Below are 22,154 nucleotides of genomic sequence, written 5' to 3' on the forward strand. Positions count from 1 at the left end.
ACTCAGGATTCTATTGGATTCTCGTAAGAAACAAAGGCAAAAGAGAAAAGCAAGATTATGCATTGACGTAAACAGTTTGCTTTCTTCGATACTCGTGCTCTACATGAACAAAAATCAACGAGTTTAGATGGAATTCCACGAATGTTATATAGTCATGAACTTCGACCATATGCCAATATAATTTATCGATACCCGACAAAAAATTCCATCGGTTCAATGATTTCTCGTGATTCACGATGCGTATGTATTTTCACTTAGATAGTAACTTGTTAATAATCCCACGTAGATTTTTTTTATTTGCAAGGACCAATTAAATCTGTGCAAAATTTTGGCCTTGTAATTTGCTATATCAGTAAACTTTTACGAACTCGTGATGCATTACGTAAAAGTCTTACATATTTCTCTATGTGTAAATATTAACAGAAAGTGTGTAAAAAAAAGAAAGAATAAAAAAGCATGGATAATTTGTCTCTCTTTCTCTTTTGTTTCATAATTTTAATGCAAGACATGACCCTGACGAAACACTTTTATCTAATCTAAAAAGTAACATTTTTCCAGAAAAAAATAAAAAGAAAAAAACAACAACTACGAAGCCCGCGCGACTAAAAACTTGTTTGTATCCCGTAAAGAGTACGATAATTAAAAAGTACCGAATGAAAGCTAACTCGTTTAAAAAAAAAAGAACTTAATGCACTTCCTCCTCTCAATTCAACTATTATGAACGAACGGTGTTTGTTTCACATGGTCACTGCGTCATAGGCTTCGTGTTTCCTTCTATCGTTTAATAAAAACCATAAAGAATTTATTTTAATTTATTAATCTTTTAATAAGTGTTAAGGAGAGATAGAGAGATAGAGAGAGAGAGAGAGAGAAAGAGAAAAAAAAAAGATAAAACTATTTTTTAAAAAGTATAAAAAAAAATTGGAATAAACGAAGCATGGACCATTGTTATCTTCATCATACTGAAAGAACGAAATCATCGTTTGTTAGATTATTTCAACTATCGCGTGTCTCGAAATTGATTGAGTTTAGATTTCGTGACCAATTTATGAAAGCTAGATGCCAGGGTCGACCAAATGAAAAACTGGAACTTGCGCAACGGCTGATCACTAATGACCCTTTACAGTGGTCTTTACAAGGTCACGAGAGAAACTTGCATCCAATGTATCGTACACGCGAGACTTAGGTGTACGAACTGATGACTATGGACAATCTCAACTGTGTTCTAATTGTTACAGTTTATTGACGCATGTCCGAATAAAAAGATAGTAATATTTTTTTCCTGGATCAATAAAAAAAAGAAAAATAAAAAAAAATTCTCAACTTCTTGAATATATAAGACCTTTTCCCATCGAAGCGTTGCCAAAATGACGATGATTCTCCATGCTCGGCATAATCACTGAAAATACATTCATGTAAATATTTTAATGATTTGATATTACAAAAAAATAATATCAAAATAGTTATAAATCATATCTATGTTACGTCATTCTAAAGTTTTATAAACGTAGCACTATTTATTATTGCATTATGTCAATCATATTCAGTTCCCCTCCATGTGGGCAAATACACTTTCATACGAGCACTTACATAATGATTAGAATAAAGTTTCGTGCACGGTTCCCAAGTGGGGAAGCCACTGAGTAGCGGATTTCCTCCAAACATGGGGTGATACTGATAATCGACAATGTGCAATATGCGTACGTTGATGAACATATGACCTTAGAAAACTATATATTCTCGATGATGAAAAATAAGAATTACACTCTTACATCCATAATATATTAATACAAAAAACGAATTTGGCAAATTTGTCTAATGCGAATAAAAGCATAATGGTATATTTCAGTGCTTGTTTTAAGCAAATATGTAAATACATTACAATTATTGCAATTAGACATCTCCGCATTTTTTGGATGTCCGTATTACGATTTATAATTCTTTACTGATTGCTTAGATCATCTCTTTAAATACATTTAAATATAATTATACAATATACAATAATGCGAAAACGTATATATCGAGCTTTTAAATGCATTTTGCATATTGCTATCGTTTCCTAAATTATTATAAATAATTATTACTAAGATAATAGAAACTATATATTTCTTTTATAGGTGTTGAAAAATGCATTGTAAATTATATTTTAATTTAATAGACGATTTATGTATATATATATATATATATATATATATACGAAAGAGATATTTGTGCTATACTTTCTACAAAAAATACGAAACATATAAATAACTTTAAGAGGTATTTAAATGTACAAGGTATTATACAATCATTGCCACCATCTGAAACAGCCAACTCTTTAACCAAAGTAAGAATTTTTTACATTATTTTATAACAGTTCCTCGATTCAATTTTAGAAACTTTCATCGAAGTTATTTAATATCTTACTTTGACTAATTATTTTAAGGACTACTAAAGAGTTTATTATTCCATGACGTACTATTGCTTGTATATTATTTTAATTATACATTTGTAGATGGATCAATATAATTTTCAAATTGCATAAACATAAGTGAAAAGTTACTTATTAAACCCAATAAAAAAATTCATGTAAAACAATGGATTGTTTCTTAGTTATGAAAAGAATAAATCTTCATTGAAATATATAATTCATTCGACTAATTACCATAAATAATATTTAATACATGTAACAATTTAAGATATAAAGAGAGATACATTTTTTGTTGTTATATATTTTTAATATTTAATTTATAAGATTGATAAAAAAATCTGTTAAAGAACTTTCTATGTTTGTTTGTTTTTCTTTCAATTTTACAATATCAGAAACTTGAATAATTTAAATTTTCAAAGAACACTTTATATGCTATCTTATACTATCTCTTATTTTTCTATTTTCATTTTACTCTATACAAATAACAAAACGAAATTCATACTACTGACTGTATATGTATAATAACATTACAAATAAAATTGAATTGTTCGATTTGGAATATAACTGATTTTATTTTAAACAAAACATTCAACTTATTATGACTAATACGAAAGAGAAAGAAAAATAAGAAGAACAGAAAACTTTTATAAATACAGAGATCAACGAACAATTAATCACTATTACGTGAACTATGAAATGATATTGGCATCGTTAAAATGTGATGTAATGTTTAATTTTTTCCTTTTTTAAGTTATTCCGTTGCAAATGTGTACACTAATTAGCAGTAAATCACGCATATTTCTTCTAATCAAATGCCTTAAACTGCAACGTGCTTAAAAATAAGCATATATTAATATAAAAGTTAATAGTAAAGCCTGTGCAGTAGAGTTGGCTGATTTGAAATTTTTTATATTAGTTTAAGTCATTTTCTCCTAAAAATCACTGTAAAATAATTTTTTTATATATAAAGAAATTATTTTTAGAGTTTAAAATACATATATATTAATAAAATGAATCTTTAAAAAAAGAATTTTAATAATACTAAATATAAATTTTTAAATTGACTAATAAAAAGAAAAGTAATTTTAACTTATCAATTATTCTGCAAAGAATAATGAACTTTCATGATACTTGGAAGTTTTATCATTTCAAGGGCATCTACAAAGATTATTCATTATATTTGAGAAAGATATAAATATATGATAAAACGTCATATAAATACTTGTTTTGAAAATTGGTTAACTGAGATATTTAATTAGTGGAAGACTCATCAATATACAATTTTCATCAGATTTAAATTAAAATGTAGGAAAATAAAAAAGGATCTACTATTCTGTCAACATTTGTATAATAATAACCTAAATTTGCTGCTATAAAAAAATATTGCCGAATATTTCATACAAAAATGAAGAAAATCTAAATTAACCATTTTTTGCCTAATAAAATTAAAATGAAATGTTTTTCATCAAAGTACATTGCATCTTATTTTGGAGTTTATTTAGTCCGCTGGATAATATGAATACCGCTATCTGTATGGACAGGAGAAGATAATTCACCAACTTTCAAAGCAAATGCTGCTTGCTCGAAGGGTTTCTGCATAGTACCTCTACTAAATGGTCCCAAATCCCCTCCCCGCTTAGCTGAACTGCAATCACTATATTTTAAAGCAAGTTCAGCAAACGTAGCTTTTCCAGATGCTATTTGCTCTCTGTACGCTAGGTATACAGAAAATGTATAAATAAGTACAATATATTCTTTATTAATAAACATATATATACCTAAAATTAGATTATTAAGTTATCGATATTAAAGTTAAACTCACATTTTATTAAATCTAAAGCTTCTTCCTTCGACCTTGTTATATTTTCTTCTCGCCAAGAAGATGGTCGCCTAGACCCTGAATGTTTTACCAAAAGGTGCGAACACTGGACTTCTTCTGAACGATTTCCATTTCCGTTACCAGAAGGATCTGCCGGTTTGTCGGGTCTATCCCACTGACTTTGTTTTGTGTATATATTTAAATAATAATGTTGACCTGTACAAATAATGCTATTCTTATATGCCATATCATGATAGTATGTTATCTATTATATTCAATACTGAAGAGTAAGCAATGAAAATGTCTTCAATCTAATAGTAATCATTCATTTGAAAACTATAAAATAGAAATACTGTGACAGCAACAGTTATAATTAAAATAATACCTAAAAAATACTTAAGATATTTTTAAAATAATATTATGCTTTATTATAAGTATTATTTGCAATTATGTTCTCTCACATATATTTCACATTTATCATCAAATGATAATGCTACTAATATTATTAGCATATCAATCGTTGCAATTTTTTCTCTAACACAAAAAACTTGATAGGATTATTGAATTATTTTTATTATCAATTAAATATAAATACGTATATAGAAAAAATATATAATATTCATTGTAATAGATAAAAATTAATGCAACATTTGATTGATCGTCTAAGAAATATTGGAAAAATGCCGGCCGCCCATCTGATGCAACTTAAAGAGCAATGCATCGAACTATTATTAAACTTTAAAAAAATAAAACCTATTATAATATCAAAAAGAAAAATTATCTTGCTATCAAAACAAACCATTAAAATTAAATGTAATTTACCTGTAGATCTACTGAGACGTTTTTCCCAACCCGCTGGTAGTTCTTCGTCCGCCATGGTTGTTAAAATTTGGTTGACTTGTATGATTATTTCTTCCCTACACGATTTCACGTCAAACACAACGCTTACCTAAAGTATACATAAGCACTCTACCAACGTATGAATATTACAATCTAACCTAACTAAAGCTATCGTAATATCCAATAAGAAATCGGAACGTCTTCACCTATTGGTGTTTACTTTAACCAATGAGAACATTGATTTTCGTTCAAACCTCACGCGGTAAAATTCAAATGATATTTTATTCTTATCTATTTTATTATCAACTAATTTTAATTTTACTTTATCGAAGCGTATATAAGTTAACAATGTTTAGTTTATTTGAAATGTATAATTAAATATTTTCAAATTAATGTTCATAATACTGTAATTAATTATTTACTTTTATTGATTAATCAATCATTTGTCATAGCAACCAAATACAAACGTTTAGTCGAAGTATTAAAAGAGAAAGCTCTAGAGTTACAATTGAAATACTTTTTACAACAATTAAAAATTAATTAAAAGCTAAATAAATTAAAACGTTGATAGATATGATGATTGACAATATAGATGATATTTTAAAAGATTTAGGATGGGATGATGGATTTCGAATACCAGTTGCTAATGAAGAAAACAAGAATCTTGAAGAAGAAGTAAGACATTTTTAAATGTATTTTTTTTATTCTTTTTAATTTTCTATTATATTCTATTATATTTTTGATCGAATTTTAGATCGAAAAGAAAACAAAATACAAGATTACCTTACACAAAAACTTGGAATCTATGGAAGAACATTTAAAGATGATTAAAAAACATGCTGTTAATATAAAAGTTCAACATAACATAAATCAAAATATTCTAACAGCACACTCAGCATTATTAGAAAAAGAAGATCATTTATATAAAATAAGCAATAGCACAGAATCAAATCTTCGTCAAGAAATGCGAGATTTTACTAAAACTTGGAATGATGTAAATGAAAGAGTATCGAACATAGAGAAAGATTTAGCTAAAATAACAAATAAAATAGAAAATTCTAAAAAAGCAGTCAAATTTGACGAGAATGATTTATTAAGATGGGAGGAAGTATTACATAAAAAAGAAGAAGATAATGAATTGATAGAAGAATATATGAAGCAAGATACAAAAAAATATAAGGTGATCAATTAAACTATATATTTGATAATGTTACCGACATTATATGTGAACTTTACTTTTATTGCAGGAATTAGAACAAAAACGCCAGAAGCTAAGTATAGAAGCAGAATCTTATCAACGAGCAATAGTTAAAGCAGTTAACGAAGCACAAGAAATGGAAATAGCTTTAGATAGAACTATTAAACTTTATGATAAGGCATTAAAAGAACGACGACAAATGATAAACCAATGGACACAAAGTGTGGCTATGTTGAGGCAAAGAGATGATAATATACAAGCTAGATTAAGAGTATGATAAAATATTATTTTGTTAGATTTAATTTATATATATCATTTTCTAAATAATTTCATTAACAGGAATTAGAAACACTTCGTGAAGTTGGGAAACATAAAATGGATCTTCTACATGAAACAGAACAATTTTTGAATGATCAAATTTTAAACAATAAGCAACTTGAAGAGTCAATTAAAGAGTCAGAAAAGAAAATAATTAGTATAAAAGATGAGAATCATAAGATTGTGGATACAATTGGTACGTATGAATTTGAGGTAAGACAGAAAGTAAATTACAACATTAAATAAATGCAATTATATATATATTTCACATATTTATTATTGATATTAGCATCGTACTAAGAAAAAGGATATAGAGAATTTGGGTCGCCGTGTGCAACAAATAAGAACGGAAATAAAACGTAAGAAGAATGATATAGAAAATAAAATTACAAAAATAGATGATTGGAAGAAACGAATCGAAGATTCAAAAATGACCTTATATGAAATTGATGACAAAAAATTAAATGTTGAGGATAGAACAAAGCAATTAGAAGAAATGATAGAGGTTTGTAATTTCTTATATAAAATTGATAAAATTTGAATAATATTTTATTCTTACGTTTCTCGAAGGAAGAAGAAAAACGTAAATCAAATATTATGAAAGAGGCAAATCGTTTGCAAACATTAATTTTACGTACTGCTAATGAAATTTCCAAATTAAATAGTGAACAAAAAATTCTGGAAATGCAAAATCAAAATGAAAGAAAAAAATATGAATTATTATTAATCAGTTATGACAAAGAGAAAAAATTATTGGAAGAGAGGAAAGAATCATTGTATCATGTTGAATTTATGGTACATAAATGTGAAATAAAATTAGATCGCGTTAAAGGCCATGAAAGAGATCAAACAGAACTTGAGAAGAAACAGAAAATGATTGAAGATTTGGAAAATGTATTATCAGAGAAAATGAAAATAGCTAAATTGTTAAAAACACAAATTACAAGTTTAGAAGTAAGTAAATATTTATATATGATACAGATTTATTTTATTTTTAATTTAAAAATTAATCATCTTTACGAATCAGTACGATAGGAGAAAAATTAGCAACAGCATAGCAAATGACAGTGAAGAATTAGAACATCTAAAAAATAAAAAGCAAGATCTTCTATTACTTGTGGATGGTGGTGAAAAAATATTAAAATCAGCACAGACTCATAATGAAGAAAGACAAGTAGAAGAAAATATATTACGTCTAAAAGTTTCACAAATCGAACAAATGATGTCAAACGTTGGAGATAAGGTCTATAATTTGCAAAAATATAGACTTAAGCTAGATGCTGTGAGTGAGAAATTTCAAATACTAATTTCCTAAAATAATCTTTAAATTTGTATGAAGTATATAATACATATAAAGATTATTAATTCTTACAATATTGTGAGCAGGCATTAAGAGAACGTGAAGAAGAAATTGCAGTACAGAAAGAAGCGCTTATGATTCAGAAAAGGGTTGTAGCAGGTGAATGTTCACAATTACGTAATGCTATTGCTGAAAGAAAGAATCGAATAAAACAATTACAAGCACGATATGACAGTGGTGTTGCTATATTTGGCAGTAGTACTGATGGAACAACCATTACTACAACTTATCTTAAAATTCAAAATGCTCAAGAAAGGTATCTTTTACAAGAGCAAGGCGACAAGCTTGATGAAACTATAAGAAAGACAGAATCTGAAATAGTTGGTATAGAGAACACATTAAGAATAGTAAATGCTTGTAACAATAAATTCAAAAGTAATTTGAGTACAGTCGATGAAACTGGACCAGATCAAGAAGAACAAAATAAACTTGATGAACAACTATATAAGGAACGAGAAAATCTAAAAAAAAGACAACTGCATATGAAACATCTAACGAAAGATTTTCAGGTATGTATTCACAATGAATTATATAAAAGAACAAACACATCGTTTTAATAAAGATATATTATATATAGAAGATGCAAAATAATTATACTTTGTTACTTGATGATATACAAAGAGCTAAAGAAGAGAAAGATAACAAGGAACAACAGCTTTCTAATCTTAACAAACAAATAACTGAACAAGATGAGAAAATATCGAGAGCTGAAAAGAGTCTTCGAAAAGTTCATAGAGATATACAAAACAAGTGTACTTGTACTGATGATAGTTTGATACTTCTACAGGAAGTATGTTGTATACGTTTATGTATTGAAAACCCCTTTTAAAAATGAATAATGCTTTTATTTCTAAGAGAAAAAACTTTTTTTAGAAAGATGCAAACTTGCGCGAAATACAAGAACAAAATGCATTGGCTCTTGAAGATATTGCAGAATTTACAATTCGCCATATAGAAGTAGAACCTTACATAAAGAAACTCTTAGCAGCCAAAAACATAGAATTACCTTGCATTTGTAGATTAATAGATCGGTCACCTGCCGTAACCCATTGTGGAAGTACTACAGAATCAACTGAATGTATAATTAAAAGTACTAATCGTACTAGTGCTTTTCCTTCTTCAAGGGAAAGTATTAATAGCATTATCACATTGGAACCTTGTTTCGATAATTGTAAGTAACACTATGTATTATTTAAAAATCTATAAGAATTCATATTTATATAATTTTATTATTTCAGTAAGAAATTCATCACAGAGAAACGACTTACCCAGAAAAAATCTAAAATATGGTAAAACATCAACAAAAGCTAAAAAATAAATGATACTATGTATATAATTTCATACTCTTAATAAATTATTTATATATCTGTACATCTAACGAAATGTTTCTATACAATATTTTTGGTATTTTGCATGCCATATTAATATTCTTTTTTGCTAATAAAATGCAGAAGGTGGTAATAATTCTACATTATTTGTTAATGAAGACATTGATTTATCATTACACAAAGAAGTAGAATATAAATTATTGTTTGTGCTATTCATAAATGAAATGTCTTGTTCATCAGAATTATTTTTAATATAATTAAATGGAATCACAGGATCTATGTATTTAAATTTAATGTCATTTCTGTAGTTTTCAGAAGAGAGAGAAAGAGATGGCACAATTACAGATGCATTATTTTCTTCAACGTTTTCCAGTGAATGATTTATTAAATTCTCCTTAATGATTGTATATCTTATTTCTTTTAAATTAACTACCGATAACCATCTATCAAAATATTTACTTAGTATTTCAAAGTCTTCTACAAACTTTAATGTTGTATTCTTTATTCTATTTTCACGATGAAATTGAATAGTAAGTAAAGAATATTTTAAAATTTCTTTCAATCCTTCTTGCAAGAGAAACTTTTTATTTATATCTTTTGCATATTCAATATCCTTCTTTTTATTTATTTTTTGGTTTATATACTTCTTCCAAAACACAAGATACTTTCCTTGAATTCTCTTATGTACAACAGAAATAATTAACTCTTCTTTTTTATACATTTTATAATTATTTTCACATTTTAGTTTCCATATCATAATGTACTTATTCAAAAAAAAGCACGAAGCACGTTCATTTAATTCCTTTTTTTGTAATAATTTTAATTTATGCCGCTGAGAAAAGAGTTTCCACAAAGAAAGATATTGTCTAGAAATATAATTATTGAAAGATTCAATGGCTAGGAACGTTTTTTGCTTTTCTTGCATATGCATATTTAATATCTTATTCCATTTTTCTATGTACATTTTTTGTATCATAGTAATAATACTAATCGTTCTAATATTTAAATTCAATATCTGTGTTTGCTTTCTTTTTTTATATAGAACATAATCTTGCAATTTATGAAATGCATTAGTCGAAATTTTTATATGATATCTAGTTAAACATTGAAAAAACTTTCTTCTTGTACATTTTTTACGAAATATGTAAGATTTCCAATACAGAACAATTTTTTGTTTCATTTTATTTTCCATGATTTGTTGTACTTTATTCATAATATTGCACATTCTTGAGAATTGATGGTACCATTGTATCCAAGCATTAAATATTTTAGTTATAACTTTAGATTCGTAAAATATATTGCTCATTTCCATTTTTCTTTTATCAACATGAACTTCATAAATGTACTAAAAATAATATTAAATACATTAATATATACATAATTGTTATATAGCTGCATAATCTATATAAAGATTATATAGTATCAAAAATACCAAAATAAATTGTTTCAAACATTTTTTAAGTAATCTTCGATAATATTGCTGATCAGCTTTTTCTTTTAAATATTTTGTTTGCACTTTTGCATGACAATATGCTCTCCATATAAAATAAGATTTGTTCAACACTTTTTTATTGTAATAACAGGCCATCATTTGGAATTGTTCTTTGCAAATTTTAGTGTAATTATGTATAGTTATCAATTTTATAAAATATTTATGTAATAAATTTGAATTATATAATTTACAGACCTAATGAAGATAAAATATATAGAATCAATAAAAAAAAAATAATTCTACGTATTACCTTATCAATTAATTGATTTTGTAACATATTTTTTTCTTTTCTATGTAGAACAAATTCTTTCCAAATGTTTATACATTTTTGAAGATATTTTTTAATCAATCTTCTATTTATTGTTATAATTTCTGTATATCTTATCCATAATCTAAAGTATCGCCTTAGCATTACTTTGTTATAATGTTCATTACATTTAATTATATTTTTAGATAAAATATTTAATACGTTCCTTTTAAGTCTCACACGATAAATATGATTTATTTCACATATAGTTTTTCTTCTGCGTAATTTATAAATTGCATAAATTTTCCAAGATTCCAAAAATTGTCTTAGAATTAATTTTGTGTGAAATGTTGTAAATTTCTGACCGATGTTATCGCTTTAATTAAAATTATTTTTAAAATATATCTCATGTGCATTTCAATTAAAAAACATTACTTACTGTGAAATAATATTTTCAACATTAAATTGATTTTGTTGACAAAGAGAAGGATAATTTTCTGATTGATAATCATAATTAAAAGATTTGTGTATTAATGGCAAATGTTTAAACCAACTACGTAAAGATCGTAATTCTAAATTACGCGCCGCATACTTATCTTTTATGGATTGCATAATGATTGAAATCTTAAGTAAAATAAATTAAAATGTTTATTATTTTTCTTACTGTCAAATATGAAATTGAATTAACGCGGGCATAAAATTGAATTGTATCGCGCCAAAATTTGAATTTGTTCATTGGTCAAATTCATTCAAATTATGCAATTGAAGGGAAAAATATTTTCTATATGTACCTATAATAAAATATTTAAAAAAAAACCTAACGATGCATGTTTTAATATAAATATTATACAATTATTAATTATATTATATTATATAAATAATGTGCGTTATTTACTTCTTCTTTCTTTTTCTTGTTTACATTTAAACTCTTTTAGCGCAGTTATTCCCTAGTGTATTTTTGAACACATTTTTTGACGAACCCGCGTTACGAAAATCATGCAGCTATTCTGATTGGCGAATTCCTTTGACAGAAGGTCACTGTTAAAAACTAATGAATCGTAAGTGTTTAATTCTAAAGTTATTACCGTTTGCTATATTTCTGATAATTAATAACAAAAAAATATTTAATCGTAAAACGGACTAAAGGTATAAGTTTATTATAATTATTAATTAGTAGCATTTTGACGTTAAATCATTAATAGCGTGGCATATATGTGTTAGTGGTATGTTTTTCTTTTTATTGTAGATGTAATTAACCAAATTATTCTTCATTTTATATATGATATTAGTCATGCTTGCATAAAGTTTTATATTTTCATTTTAATTAATCCTACATCATATAACCTATATCATTGGCATCAAGTAATATGGTATACAATTATAAAATCTAGCTGTTAGTATATTTTTTATATTCACAAATAACCTTGTGCATGTTTTAATCTATTTAATATTTAAATCAAATTAAATATATTGAAAAATCTGTTAGAGAAATATTTTTTCTTAGCTACAAGTAATGCTTTTTATTTTCAGTATTTACTCTTGTACAAGAATAATCTATTCAAGAATATTCCATGATTTTTATTTGTAAAAATTTGTCATTATTAATTTCAGATACAAAATAATGATGTAATAATACTGAATATGTTAGTTTATTAAAACATCATGTCAGATAATAGAATTATATTTCGTTCCTATGGATTTGATAGTCATGGCAGATTAGTAAATCTTGAACCTGGTGAACAAAATTCTAACATAAGACGTCTTCCATATATAGAAGAAACTTTGAGAAGACTGAGTACAAATCTAAGGCCTACTAGTGGACCTAATAATGGTAAGATGATAATATTAAAAAGAAAGTATTTATATAAAATTATTAATAAATAAAAATTTGTCACATTACTTATAATAGCAATTAAAATTCATTATTGTTCTTCACATAGAGATGTATGATGCACAAGCAGCTATGTTACCTACTGAAGAGACTAATTTTCCAACTTCTGTGACTAATTCAAGTGATCCTGTACTTTCCATTGATGCAACTGATGGATCATCATCTCCTAGTCAAGAATCTAATATTCAAACTCTAAATGTAGAAGACGAGTGAGTGTCATATTTTATTACTTATATCATTTAATGTTTATTGTTAATAAAAGAGCTGAATTTATAATAGTAGACAGAAAATATAAAGATTTCAATCTGAGTTAATATATAAAAAATATACTATATGTTGTAGTAAGAGATATTGTTGGGTTTGTTTTGCAACGGATGAAGATGATGCAACTGCATCTTGGGTTAAACCATGTCATTGTCGAGGTACAACAAAATGGGTTCATCAAGGTTGCATACAGCGTTGGGTTGATGAAAAACAAAAAGGTCGTGCTGGTGCACATGTAGCTTGCCCACAGTGTAATACGGAATACATTATTGTTTATCCAAACATGGGTTAGTATAACATAATTATAATACAATATTAATTAAGTATTCAGTAAATGATATAAATAGTTAATTATTTCAGGGCCATTGGTTGTAATACTTGATACTATTGATGGAGTTATTTTTCGAGTATGTCCATTTATTGCTGCGGGCATAGTAATTGGATCTATATATTGGACAGCTGTCACTTATGGGGCAGTAACAGTTATGCAAGTGGTTGGTCATAAAGACGGTTTAACTATGATGGAGCAAGCTGATCCTTTGGTATTATTGGTTGGTTTACCAACTATTCCAATTATGCTAGTTTTGGGAAAAATGCTTAGATGGGAAGATCAAGCTCTTAGCCTTCTTAGACGACATGCTTGCAAAGTTCCTATTCTAAGGCATTTCTTACCTAGTAGGTAAGTGTTCCATAAAATGTTTTATTTATTTATCAAATTAAGAGTACATTTAAAAAAGTAAATTTCTAAAAAAGAAAATTATATGTTTGAGATAAAATATAACTGTTATAGTTATTCCGATGATGATAGAACACAATCACCAGATGTTCCACCGATGAGTGACCCAGTATCTGCAACTCGTGTACTTTGTGGAGCACTTCTTTTACCAACTATTGCTAGCATATGTGGAAAAATATTCTTTGAAAGTGTACATTCAAATTTTCAAAGGACGTTACTTGTATGTATATATATATATACTTTTTATTTAAATATTTATTATGAATTGAAATTCTTTTGTGTAAATACTCTTAAAATGTATTAATATTGTTTGAACAAATTTATAGGGTGGTATGGCGTTTATAGCTATAAAAGGTGCGTTTAAAATTTATCATAAACAGCAGCAATATGTGAGACAATGCCAGCGTCGCATAATGGATTATACAGACAGTAATGTAGCATTATATAAAAGAAAGCAAAGTTCAGGAACTCAAACTAGCTAAATCAGAAAATGCGAAAAAATTATAATTGGAAAACAGTATCATTTTACAGATTGAAGCTACCTTCATATGTTTCTTTTTCTCATTTTTTTAAATTTTATAAAAATTTTTTTTCTTTTGTATATTGGAATATTATTACAAAGTTTCAAAAATAATCACTATTGAAATATAGCAGACACAATGTACATAAAAAATTATATAAATGCATCTTTTAAATTGTTTTATTGTAATATGATTTAATTCTGAGCATCTATAAGTACTAATATCTCAAATGTTACGTAAAAAATATAGATGCATTTTTAATTTTTGGAATAATTTTAAATTACTGTAAAAGTAAATGTGTATCGTATAAATAACTTTTATTTCTTATACTAAGCAAACTAAAACATTTAAGACAATGGAATAAAAGTTAAATGAGAAACTTTTTAAATTTTTCTTGGAAATTTTTATATTATATAAATTATAATAGATAGGAATGTAAAAATGGAAATTTACATTACCTTATTATTATTTGGTTATTATTATTGTTATGGTACATATTCCGTAGATTGTCAATAACAGATGTACTTAATATAAAAATTTTTATTTAACGTAAACATTTGACTGTTATAGTCTATAGAGTAAAGTTGAACTCAGATTATTCTTATACAACGTTGTAATTGTATAATTCTTCCTAATCATGTATACTTATTGTTATTTCTTAACACACATTTTGTAATATGTCATGATTTCAGATTTTCAATAAAAATTTCCAAATTAAGGTTTTTAAGGGAAATAAAAGTTTACATTAATGTGTTCAGCAATGTTAAATATTATATAATTGAATTGAAGTTTAGAAGAAATTATTTACAAAAAAAAATAATATTTTTTAAAGAATATATGAATATAATGATTATTTAATTTCCTGTATATATATGAACTAATAATCAATTAACTAAATAATTGTTGAGTATATATATCTTGAGGACAAAAGATACTGTATTTAATTAATCAAATATAATATTTTGTTGATCTATAAGTACTAACCAGTCATCAACTTAATATAAAACCTACAAAATTATATAATACAGAAATTATACATACATTTCAATGTTTTTGACAATTTGTCTTAGACATATTTAAATATATTTCTTATCTAAATAGGATTTACAATTTGATCTCATAAATAGCATATCTTTTATTATTCTTGTACCATATATGTACAACAAAGCACCTTACATTTCTACTTTCATTTTGTACTCTATACATACCAATATTATTTGTGATATAAAGATAAATTATTTAAACACTCTATTTCAATAATAGATGATTACTTTGGCTTATTAATAATATAATAAAAAATATGCACATATCCATCAATTATAATATCTTTTAATATTACTATAAGATTATATAATAATAAATAAAATAAAAATAATGTGTAATCACATAAAAAGTGTAAAAAAGAAGATTACAGAAACTATTTTTTATCAATATTTAGCAATAATTTGTATCTATATCTACATTTATCTTTACTTATTGAATATATTTCTTTTGAAGAGTTACATACATCAATATGCATATATATGTGTATATATACACAAACACATTTCATTTAAATTTAAATAAATGAAAGTCATTTTGTTTAAAATAATATTAATGGAATAAATTATATTTATACACAAATATCATATTAAAGTAAATGCTATTAATATATATAAAATATATACTTCTGTAACCTTAAAAATGTGATAGAAATATGCATACAATTATCACATCAAAGGTGGCCCTGTATATTTAAGATTATGCGAATAAAAGCCTGGTGGTTTATCTGCAGCTAACAATCGAACTTCTTCAATAATATCTCCTGAATCCGTACAAGGTTTCGAATAAACTGTTTTGAAAAAAGTACATGGTCCAGCTCCTTTACCGGAATCATCTACACCATAAGGAGGACTAAGTATATCTAAAAATGCAGCTGGTCCTTCTATGCATGAAATCTCATGTAAGTTTTTATCCTGCGGTGTGAGCACACAAGCAGGGGAATTCTTATGGAGTATTACAGGTCGGTGCCTAAATGCTTTAATCTCTTCATTCATATTTATATGATCACCGTTGTTCTTTAAAGTAAAACTGTTTATTTCAACAGTACCACTGATTACCTAAAATATTTAATTATATTATCTCTTTATATAAATTATCTAATTAATACTCTGCATATTTTTTATTTCTGAATATTGGAAGAAACATAGAAAAATAAAAGTAACTATATTTATAAATGTAAAGTATATGTAATAAATGTACCTTTAAAAAGCCATGCATTCCTGGATGATCATGCATAGGCATTGTAACACCGTGTTTTAACATAAAGATTGCAATAGTCATATCTTTATTTTCAAAAAGAACAATAACACACATCGGTGCAGATTGTACCTTTACAAAATCAAGAACTTGTTTGTCTACCTTCACATCTTCTGCAGTGATTTTATTGATTAAACTCCACAAATGATCGAAATTTTGTTGATACATTTTATAACCAGTATTTTTTCTACTGCCAAATGTTTTTAATGCTTGTTTCCATAATATTTGTATTGCGGAACTCATGATAAAACAATGTTTAAAGGGGTCACTCTCGAAATAATTTTTTTAAACGAGTTCTACTTATTTTTAAACAAATTCCCATAACCATATGTATGTCTCGTTAAAAAAAATGTTCTTTTCTATTAATTCTTACATACAATCTCTATAATTTTATCGAACGAATATCTTTAAACGATTCTAAAAACACTTGTGGAAATAATGTTTCACAAAGAGGTTAATCAAATTAAATATGAATGTAAAGATTTACTACTATTGCTATTATCGATAATAATATGGGATAAGTAATTTCAAACAATGAATGATAATAATTCAATTCACATTTTCCTTCCTTGTTCATTATATTCTTTTCATTGTTTCGTACGATTATTTGTGTGATGTATTTACAAAAATAAAAAATAGAAGAAAAAAAATACAAATGTTACTACAGATTCTACAATCTGATTGGATACAAACATTAGTATCATTCATAAATCGATTACTGCAGATATACGTCATATGCAATATTAAACAGTATATTTTTCTATAGTAGATTTTTAAGTATTGTAATCTTTAAAAAAAAATTATTACAATATATTTAAAAAAAATAGATATTTATAAATGTATACATATGTATAAATATGTATTTAAATCGAAGAAGAGAAGCAATATCAAATAAGCTTATTGTTTTTTCTTGGTTGGTAGAAAATTTTCAAATTTAGCGCCAATGTCAATCCACTTAAAAAGTTTTTTTTTGAAATAAAATTTAGTGAGATTTGTTTGGAAAATGCAATAGAAATATTTAACAACATATAAGAAACGCTTTATAAATTGTACTAGACAGATTTCCTTTCGGAGTGTTAACAAAAATAATTGATTTCGTAGCCAAGTACACAAAGCTTTATGATTCTGTCTAAATTAAATGAAAGTCGGTAAAATATAGTTCTACTATTACCGACATTGCAAGTAGTAATGTGAATATGGTCAGACATTTTAAATAGTAACTTTTATCTAATAATTAAATATGGTTAACTACAATAAAAGTTAAGAAGATTCACAAGTAGTGGAAGGTATCCACTATATGCAAGTTAAGTTATTCTATTGATTTTTTTGTATGGTTTTAGAGAAATTGCTGTTTAAAACTCTATCATCCTATATGTGAATATATTTTATTCGATTAAGATACATCTGAAACAATAACAGAGTTTATTATGTATCACAATTATGATTTATAATAATATTCATTAATTATTTAAAATTAATTACATATATTAGATTGAATTGTAATTTGAGATGATTCTATGGCTATAAAAAATGATGGAAGTATACCCTGCATTACCAAAATTTAGGCTGCAAGAATGCCAAGATGAAGATGATTTAACTGATATCGATGATGAAGTGTTTATTAGAGATGGAAAAAATGGAGGATTAAAATTAGATGAGGATGGTGTAGTTAAAAGGCCACTTATGGCACCACGTAAAAAATATAGAAAATTTTATAAAGTTGGGGTCAATAGATTCCCTTATAAAACGCTTTTTATACCCATTTGTTATGGGTTGATAGCATTGGTAATTTTATTAGGTTTAATTCTCCTTTGTATATACACTGCTAATATATTTCCATTGTCATTTACTATGCTTAAAAAATGGATATCACATGAATTAAAGCCTTCAATAAGCAAAGTGCATGTAATTCCATGTACATCATTGTCATCAAAGATTATATGGTCGAGACGAATATCAAAATTTTCTTCAGTAGTTCCTTTGAGAAGCTTCGATGTTAATAAAGATGGAATCGAAGACATTATTGTTGGATTTAATACAGGTGTGTGTTCGTACATTTTATTTATTTATTATTTTTATTTATTTATATTATCATTTCTTTATTCCATATAGAATTACAAAATTTTTCTGTAAGCTTTTATTTTCTATGATTTCTATACTTTATTTGTTTTCAGATATCTATTTTGTAATCATAGCATGTCTTTATTATCGTTTACAATTACAAAGGTGAATAAATAATATGTTATGTTATTAATAGTAATAATAATTGATATATAATTATTTTCTTAAGACATGGTGTTGATACATATTATTTCTTATTAGGTGTGAATGAAGAAAGTACTGTAAAATGTCATTATTTTATTGAAAATTCGCTACCTTGCTTGGGTCAAATATTAGCATTGGATGGAAAAACAGGAGATACACTTTGGATTTATTGGCCCATTTATGGAATCTCTTCAATTGACTGTGGACTAGATATTACAAATGATAAAATTAATGATTGCATTGCTTCAGTAGAAGGTGGAGTTCTTTATGCAATTAATGGAAAAACAGGAATTAAGATATGGATAATATCAGATAATAAATTATCTGATGAACATTCAACAATTTTTCGTATATTTGATGCAAAATTTATAACTGATACCGATAGAGATGGTATTGGTGATGTTATTGTAACAGGCTACACTGTTCAATCTGATTTATCACGCAGAAGTAAAATTCTTATTGTATCAGGAAAGAAAGGAAAGATTCTATATACCATTGATTCCCCAAAAATAGAATTATTTTCATTACCACAGACAATTGTATATCCAGATGGTGAAAATATATTTGTTTTAACAGCAAATAATCAAATGCAATCTGGTACATTGTATATAGCATCTAGTGCTAATTTCATGCACGGTAACTTAGTAAGTTGATTATAAATATACTATGAAATACATTGATATGTAATATTGTGTGATATTACATTATATATTATATTAATTAATGTTTATTTAGAAGCTAAAGGAGTTGCATCACAGCTCTGGAAAGGCAGCATTGTTGCCTCTTGTTTTGGTAGACATAACGTTAGATGGAATTGCAGACATCGTTGCACCTATGTTTGACTCTACTATTATAGCTTATGATGGATTAACATTTAATCCAATATGGAATTACACTGTCCCTAACTCTGAAATATTAAACAGTCCGATACCTGGTTATTATAATGATGATAATATTCCAGATTTTATGATAAAACATAAAGTTGAAAATGAAGGATTTCCTAAATATTATTATACAGTTTCTACGATCATTGATGGATATACTGGACAACCTTTGCTAGAGAAACCAATGGAAGATATTTTAAACAAAAAAGTATCAGGTTTATCGGTTACTGTTGATGGTTTTGGCAATGATTGGTTTTTACATTGGTTTGGTAATTGTTTACACGACAAAGACTTTAAAGGAGCATACCAATTTTCGAAAAAGGAAAATTTTCAAACACATACTGATTTATGTAAAATGAAATTGAATTCAACGACTACTAAACTATTAGCTTTGAGTCAACTCGTTGAACCACCTGGAATAACTTTATATTCAGAAGAATATGATCTAAATAATTCAGTTGATATAGAAAAAGAAATTGATAAATATTTGGAATCATATCATTACGAAGATACAATAGACATTGATACTGCAAAAATTTATAAAGATTATGATAAAGGAGAAATATTTAAACAAAATAGAGATGAGGATATACTTGAAGAATCAGCTAATTATAATCAAAAGCCTCCTGAAATGACATATGCAAATCAACAGTCCAACTTCGAAGGAGATAACAGATTTGATAATAATTTTCAACTGAGTAACATGGAAAATATAGATACTGACAATTCTTTATATCGTAAGAATACAAATTTAGAAAATATCAAAGAATATGATGAAGAAGATGAACCAAATAATGATTATTTGCAGATAGGTGACTTAAGAGAGCAGCGTAGACAAGTAAATAATAATGATAAAACAAGTAAAGATTACGTGATAAATGATAACAAACATTTATTTTCGTCAAAAGTTAGAAATAAAAGAATAAAAAAATCAAATAATATATTAAATAAATCAATAAATTATAGTAAACAAAGAGAACAATCAAGTGGAATATTATTACCTTCTTTTATAAATTCTAAGGAAGGAAATTCTGTAGATTTGATTTTTACAACTTCTGGGTCGCCATTGTTAGAAACATCTATTACATTGTCACAAGAAGATTTAAAATGTATATATAGAAATAAAGTATCAGCAAAGAATAGTATGCATCATAGAAAAAATGCAGATATCATTAAAGAATGTTTAAATGAACATGACGACAATTACTATTTATTTGAAAAATCAATAAAAGAAGAGAATATTATTATTGCTCTTGGGCAAATGACAGTATATAGAATGAAATTAGAATGTGTTTGTCCTGAAGATATGTTACCTAATCAAGTATGCAAAAGCATTGCATCGAAGCAAAGTTGGTCAGAATATTTGGGATTATATGGTAGTGGATATTTTAGACCGTTACATAGAAATACTTAAACTTTAAAAAAATGTCTTATGCGACATATTATAATAAATTACAATTTCTGAGATATTAAGAAACTTAAGTACAAGTATCAATGTGAACAATTTAGATAATTATAAAGTATTAATCAGAATAATTATTATTTACAAGAAATATTACCTATAGTATACAGAATAAATGTTACATCTGATTCTGATTATACTGAAATATCATGTGCCATTAAAATCTAAAGATAATATATTGTAATGATATGATATACATTATTATATTTTTACAGATAAAATTGCATATTTTATTAATCTTGATACTCTCTAAATGCCCTAAAATAGATCTTTATATATATAAATCTATCTGCTTGTTTGAATAGATAATTTATTCATACTACAGTAAAAAAAATACTGTATGGCATATTAGCACAAAAATTGTTCCTATTATTTGTTATTTATTTAATATAAAATGAAAATTTTATAAATCTAATTATTACTAAATATGTGCATAAATCTAAATGATTTTTATAAGCCAAGTTCCTGAAATATAAATGCTGTTGTAATGTGATAAATATAAATAAATTTCCATATTAATCCATTAAATATAATATTTTTGATTATTATACTTCTATTTTTTAATATTCTTATATTTATGTTTTATTAATAGTATTAAAACTGTAATTATATTTATATATTTTAGTTTAAGCTTATTATATATATGAAAAAGAGAAACCCAAGGTAACACGATCATTTATTGCTTGTTTGATCAATATGTTCATTATCTTCTATAGTGCATACATCGTGATTCTTTGCTGTTTTTTTCATAATTAATTATTGTGTATTTGATATATCAAGTGAAAATATTAAGATTAAATCAATACATATTAATTCTCCTG

The 22,154-nt window shown here is 25.9% G+C and overlaps 5 protein-coding genes across 8 annotated transcripts; 3 read left to right on the forward strand and 2 right to left on the reverse strand.

Annotated features, from left to right (window-relative positions):
* Positions 1–3,881: 3,881 nt before the first annotated feature.
* LOC122517471 (peptidyl-prolyl cis-trans isomerase NIMA-interacting 1-like) lies at positions 3,882–5,204 on the reverse strand. The gene is made up of 3 exons (XM_043635870.1): positions 5,052–5,204; positions 4,233–4,445; positions 3,882–4,125 (listed from the first exon to the last, which is right to left on the reverse strand). Exons 1-3 carry the CDS (start codon positions 5,104–5,106, stop codon positions 3,905–3,907), a joined length of 489 nt encoding a protein of 162 aa, XP_043491805.1. The 5' UTR covers positions 5,107–5,204; the 3' UTR covers positions 3,882–3,904.
* A 438-nt stretch (positions 5,205–5,642) lies between these two features.
* LOC122517556 (coiled-coil domain-containing protein 39-like) lies at positions 5,643–9,263 on the forward strand. The gene is made up of 11 exons (XM_043636009.1): positions 5,643–5,744; positions 5,824–6,249; positions 6,317–6,538; positions 6,607–6,810; positions 6,887–7,090; positions 7,156–7,539; positions 7,613–7,867; positions 7,972–8,454; positions 8,523–8,735; positions 8,819–9,116; positions 9,184–9,263. The coding sequence occupies exons 1-11, from the start codon at positions 5,643–5,645 to the stop codon at positions 9,261–9,263; spliced, it is 2,871 nt and encodes a 956-aa protein (XP_043491944.1).
* Positions 9,264–11,986: 2,723 nt separating this feature from the next.
* Positions 11,987–15,157, forward strand: LOC122517454 (E3 ubiquitin-protein ligase MARCHF5-like). Of its 4 annotated transcripts, none has more exons than XM_043635844.1 (7): positions 11,987–12,070; positions 12,624–12,843; positions 12,953–13,112; positions 13,246–13,454; positions 13,528–13,846; positions 13,958–14,123; positions 14,230–15,157. In XM_043635844.1, the coding sequence occupies exons 2-7, from the start codon at positions 12,675–12,677 to the stop codon at positions 14,383–14,385; spliced, it is 1,179 nt and encodes a 392-aa protein (XP_043491779.1). In that variant the 5' UTR covers positions 11,987–12,070; positions 12,624–12,674; the 3' UTR covers positions 14,386–15,157. The 4 variants fall into 4 exon arrangements, with proteins under 4 accessions (XP_043491779.1, XP_043491778.1, XP_043491780.1 ...); XM_043635843.1 differs by having other exon boundaries at positions 12,018–12,158; XM_043635845.1 differs by lacking the exon at positions 11,987–12,070 and adding an exon at positions 12,159–12,235.
* Positions 15,158–16,026: 869 nt separating this feature from the next.
* Positions 16,027–17,413, reverse strand: LOC122517456 (2-aminoethanethiol dioxygenase). Its single transcript, XM_043635847.1, has 2 exons — positions 16,666–17,413; positions 16,027–16,523 (listed from the first exon to the last, which is right to left on the reverse strand). Exons 1-2 carry the CDS (start codon positions 16,963–16,965, stop codon positions 16,134–16,136), a joined length of 690 nt encoding a protein of 229 aa, XP_043491782.1. The 5' UTR covers positions 16,966–17,413; the 3' UTR covers positions 16,027–16,133.
* Positions 17,414–17,817: 404 nt separating this feature from the next.
* LOC122517418 lies at positions 17,818–21,861 on the forward strand. Its single transcript, XM_043635788.1, has 3 exons — positions 17,818–18,763; positions 19,045–19,631; positions 19,723–21,861. The coding sequence occupies exons 1-3, from the start codon at positions 18,253–18,255 to the stop codon at positions 21,283–21,285; spliced, it is 2,661 nt and encodes an 886-aa protein (XP_043491723.1). The 5' UTR covers positions 17,818–18,252; the 3' UTR covers positions 21,286–21,861.
* The last annotated feature ends 293 nt before the right edge of the window (positions 21,862–22,154 follow it).

The sequence above is a fragment of the Polistes fuscatus genome, unplaced genomic scaffold (assembly GCF_010416935.1).
Source record: "Polistes fuscatus isolate 324 unplaced genomic scaffold, CU_Pfus_HIC Scaffold20, whole genome shotgun sequence".
Taxonomy (NCBI): Eukaryota; Metazoa; Arthropoda; class Insecta; order Hymenoptera; family Vespidae; genus Polistes; species Polistes fuscatus.

Bases quoted from the DNA above. Each gene is read 5' to 3' on its own strand.
- LOC122517454 (XM_043635844.1), top strand. From the start codon at position 12,675: ATGTCAGATAATAGAATTATATTTCGTTCCTATGGATTTGATAGTCAT. The intron at 12,844-12,952 runs GTAAGATGATAA...TTCTTCACATAG, and splicing joins TACTAGTGGACCTAATAATG to AGATGTATGATGCACAAGCA. The intron at 13,113-13,245 runs GTGAGTGTCATA...TATATGTTGTAG, and splicing joins ACTCTAAATGTAGAAGACGA to TAAGAGATATTGTTGGGTTT.
- LOC122517556 (XM_043636009.1), top strand. From the start codon at position 5,643: ATGATGATTGACAATATAGATGATATTTTAAAAGATTTAGGATGGGAT. The intron at 6,811-6,886 runs GTAAATTACAAC...CATCGTACTAAG, and splicing joins AATTTGAGGTAAGACAGAAA to AAAAAGGATATAGAGAATTT. The intron at 7,091-7,155 runs GTTTGTAATTTC...CGTTTCTCGAAG, and splicing joins AATTAGAAGAAATGATAGAG to GAAGAAGAAAAACGTAAATC.
- LOC122517456 (XM_043635847.1), bottom strand. From the start codon at position 16,965: ATGAGTTCCGCAATACAAATATTATGGAAACAAGCATTAAAAACATTT. The intron at 16,524-16,665 runs GTACATTTATTA...TAAATATTTTAG, and splicing joins GAATGCATGGCTTTTTAAAG to GTAATCAGTGGTACTGTTGA.
- LOC122517471 (XM_043635870.1), bottom strand. From the start codon at position 5,106: ATGGCGGACGAAGAACTACCAGCGGGTTGGGAAAAACGTCTCAGTAGA. The intron at 4,446-5,051 runs GTAAATTACATT...TTATTTGTACAG, and splicing joins ACGTCTCAGTAGATCTACAG to GTCAACATTATTATTTAAAT. The intron at 4,126-4,232 runs GTGAGTTTAACT...CTGTATACCTAG, and splicing joins AGCTTTAGATTTAATAAAAT to CGTACAGAGAGCAAATAGCA.
- LOC122517418 (XM_043635788.1), top strand. From the start codon at position 18,253: ATGATGGAAGTATACCCTGCATTACCAAAATTTAGGCTGCAAGAATGC. The intron at 18,764-19,044 runs GTGTGTGTTCGT...ATTTCTTATTAG, and splicing joins TATTGTTGGATTTAATACAG to GTGTGAATGAAGAAAGTACT. The intron at 19,632-19,722 runs GTAAGTTGATTA...ATGTTTATTTAG, and splicing joins ATTTCATGCACGGTAACTTA to AAGCTAAAGGAGTTGCATCA.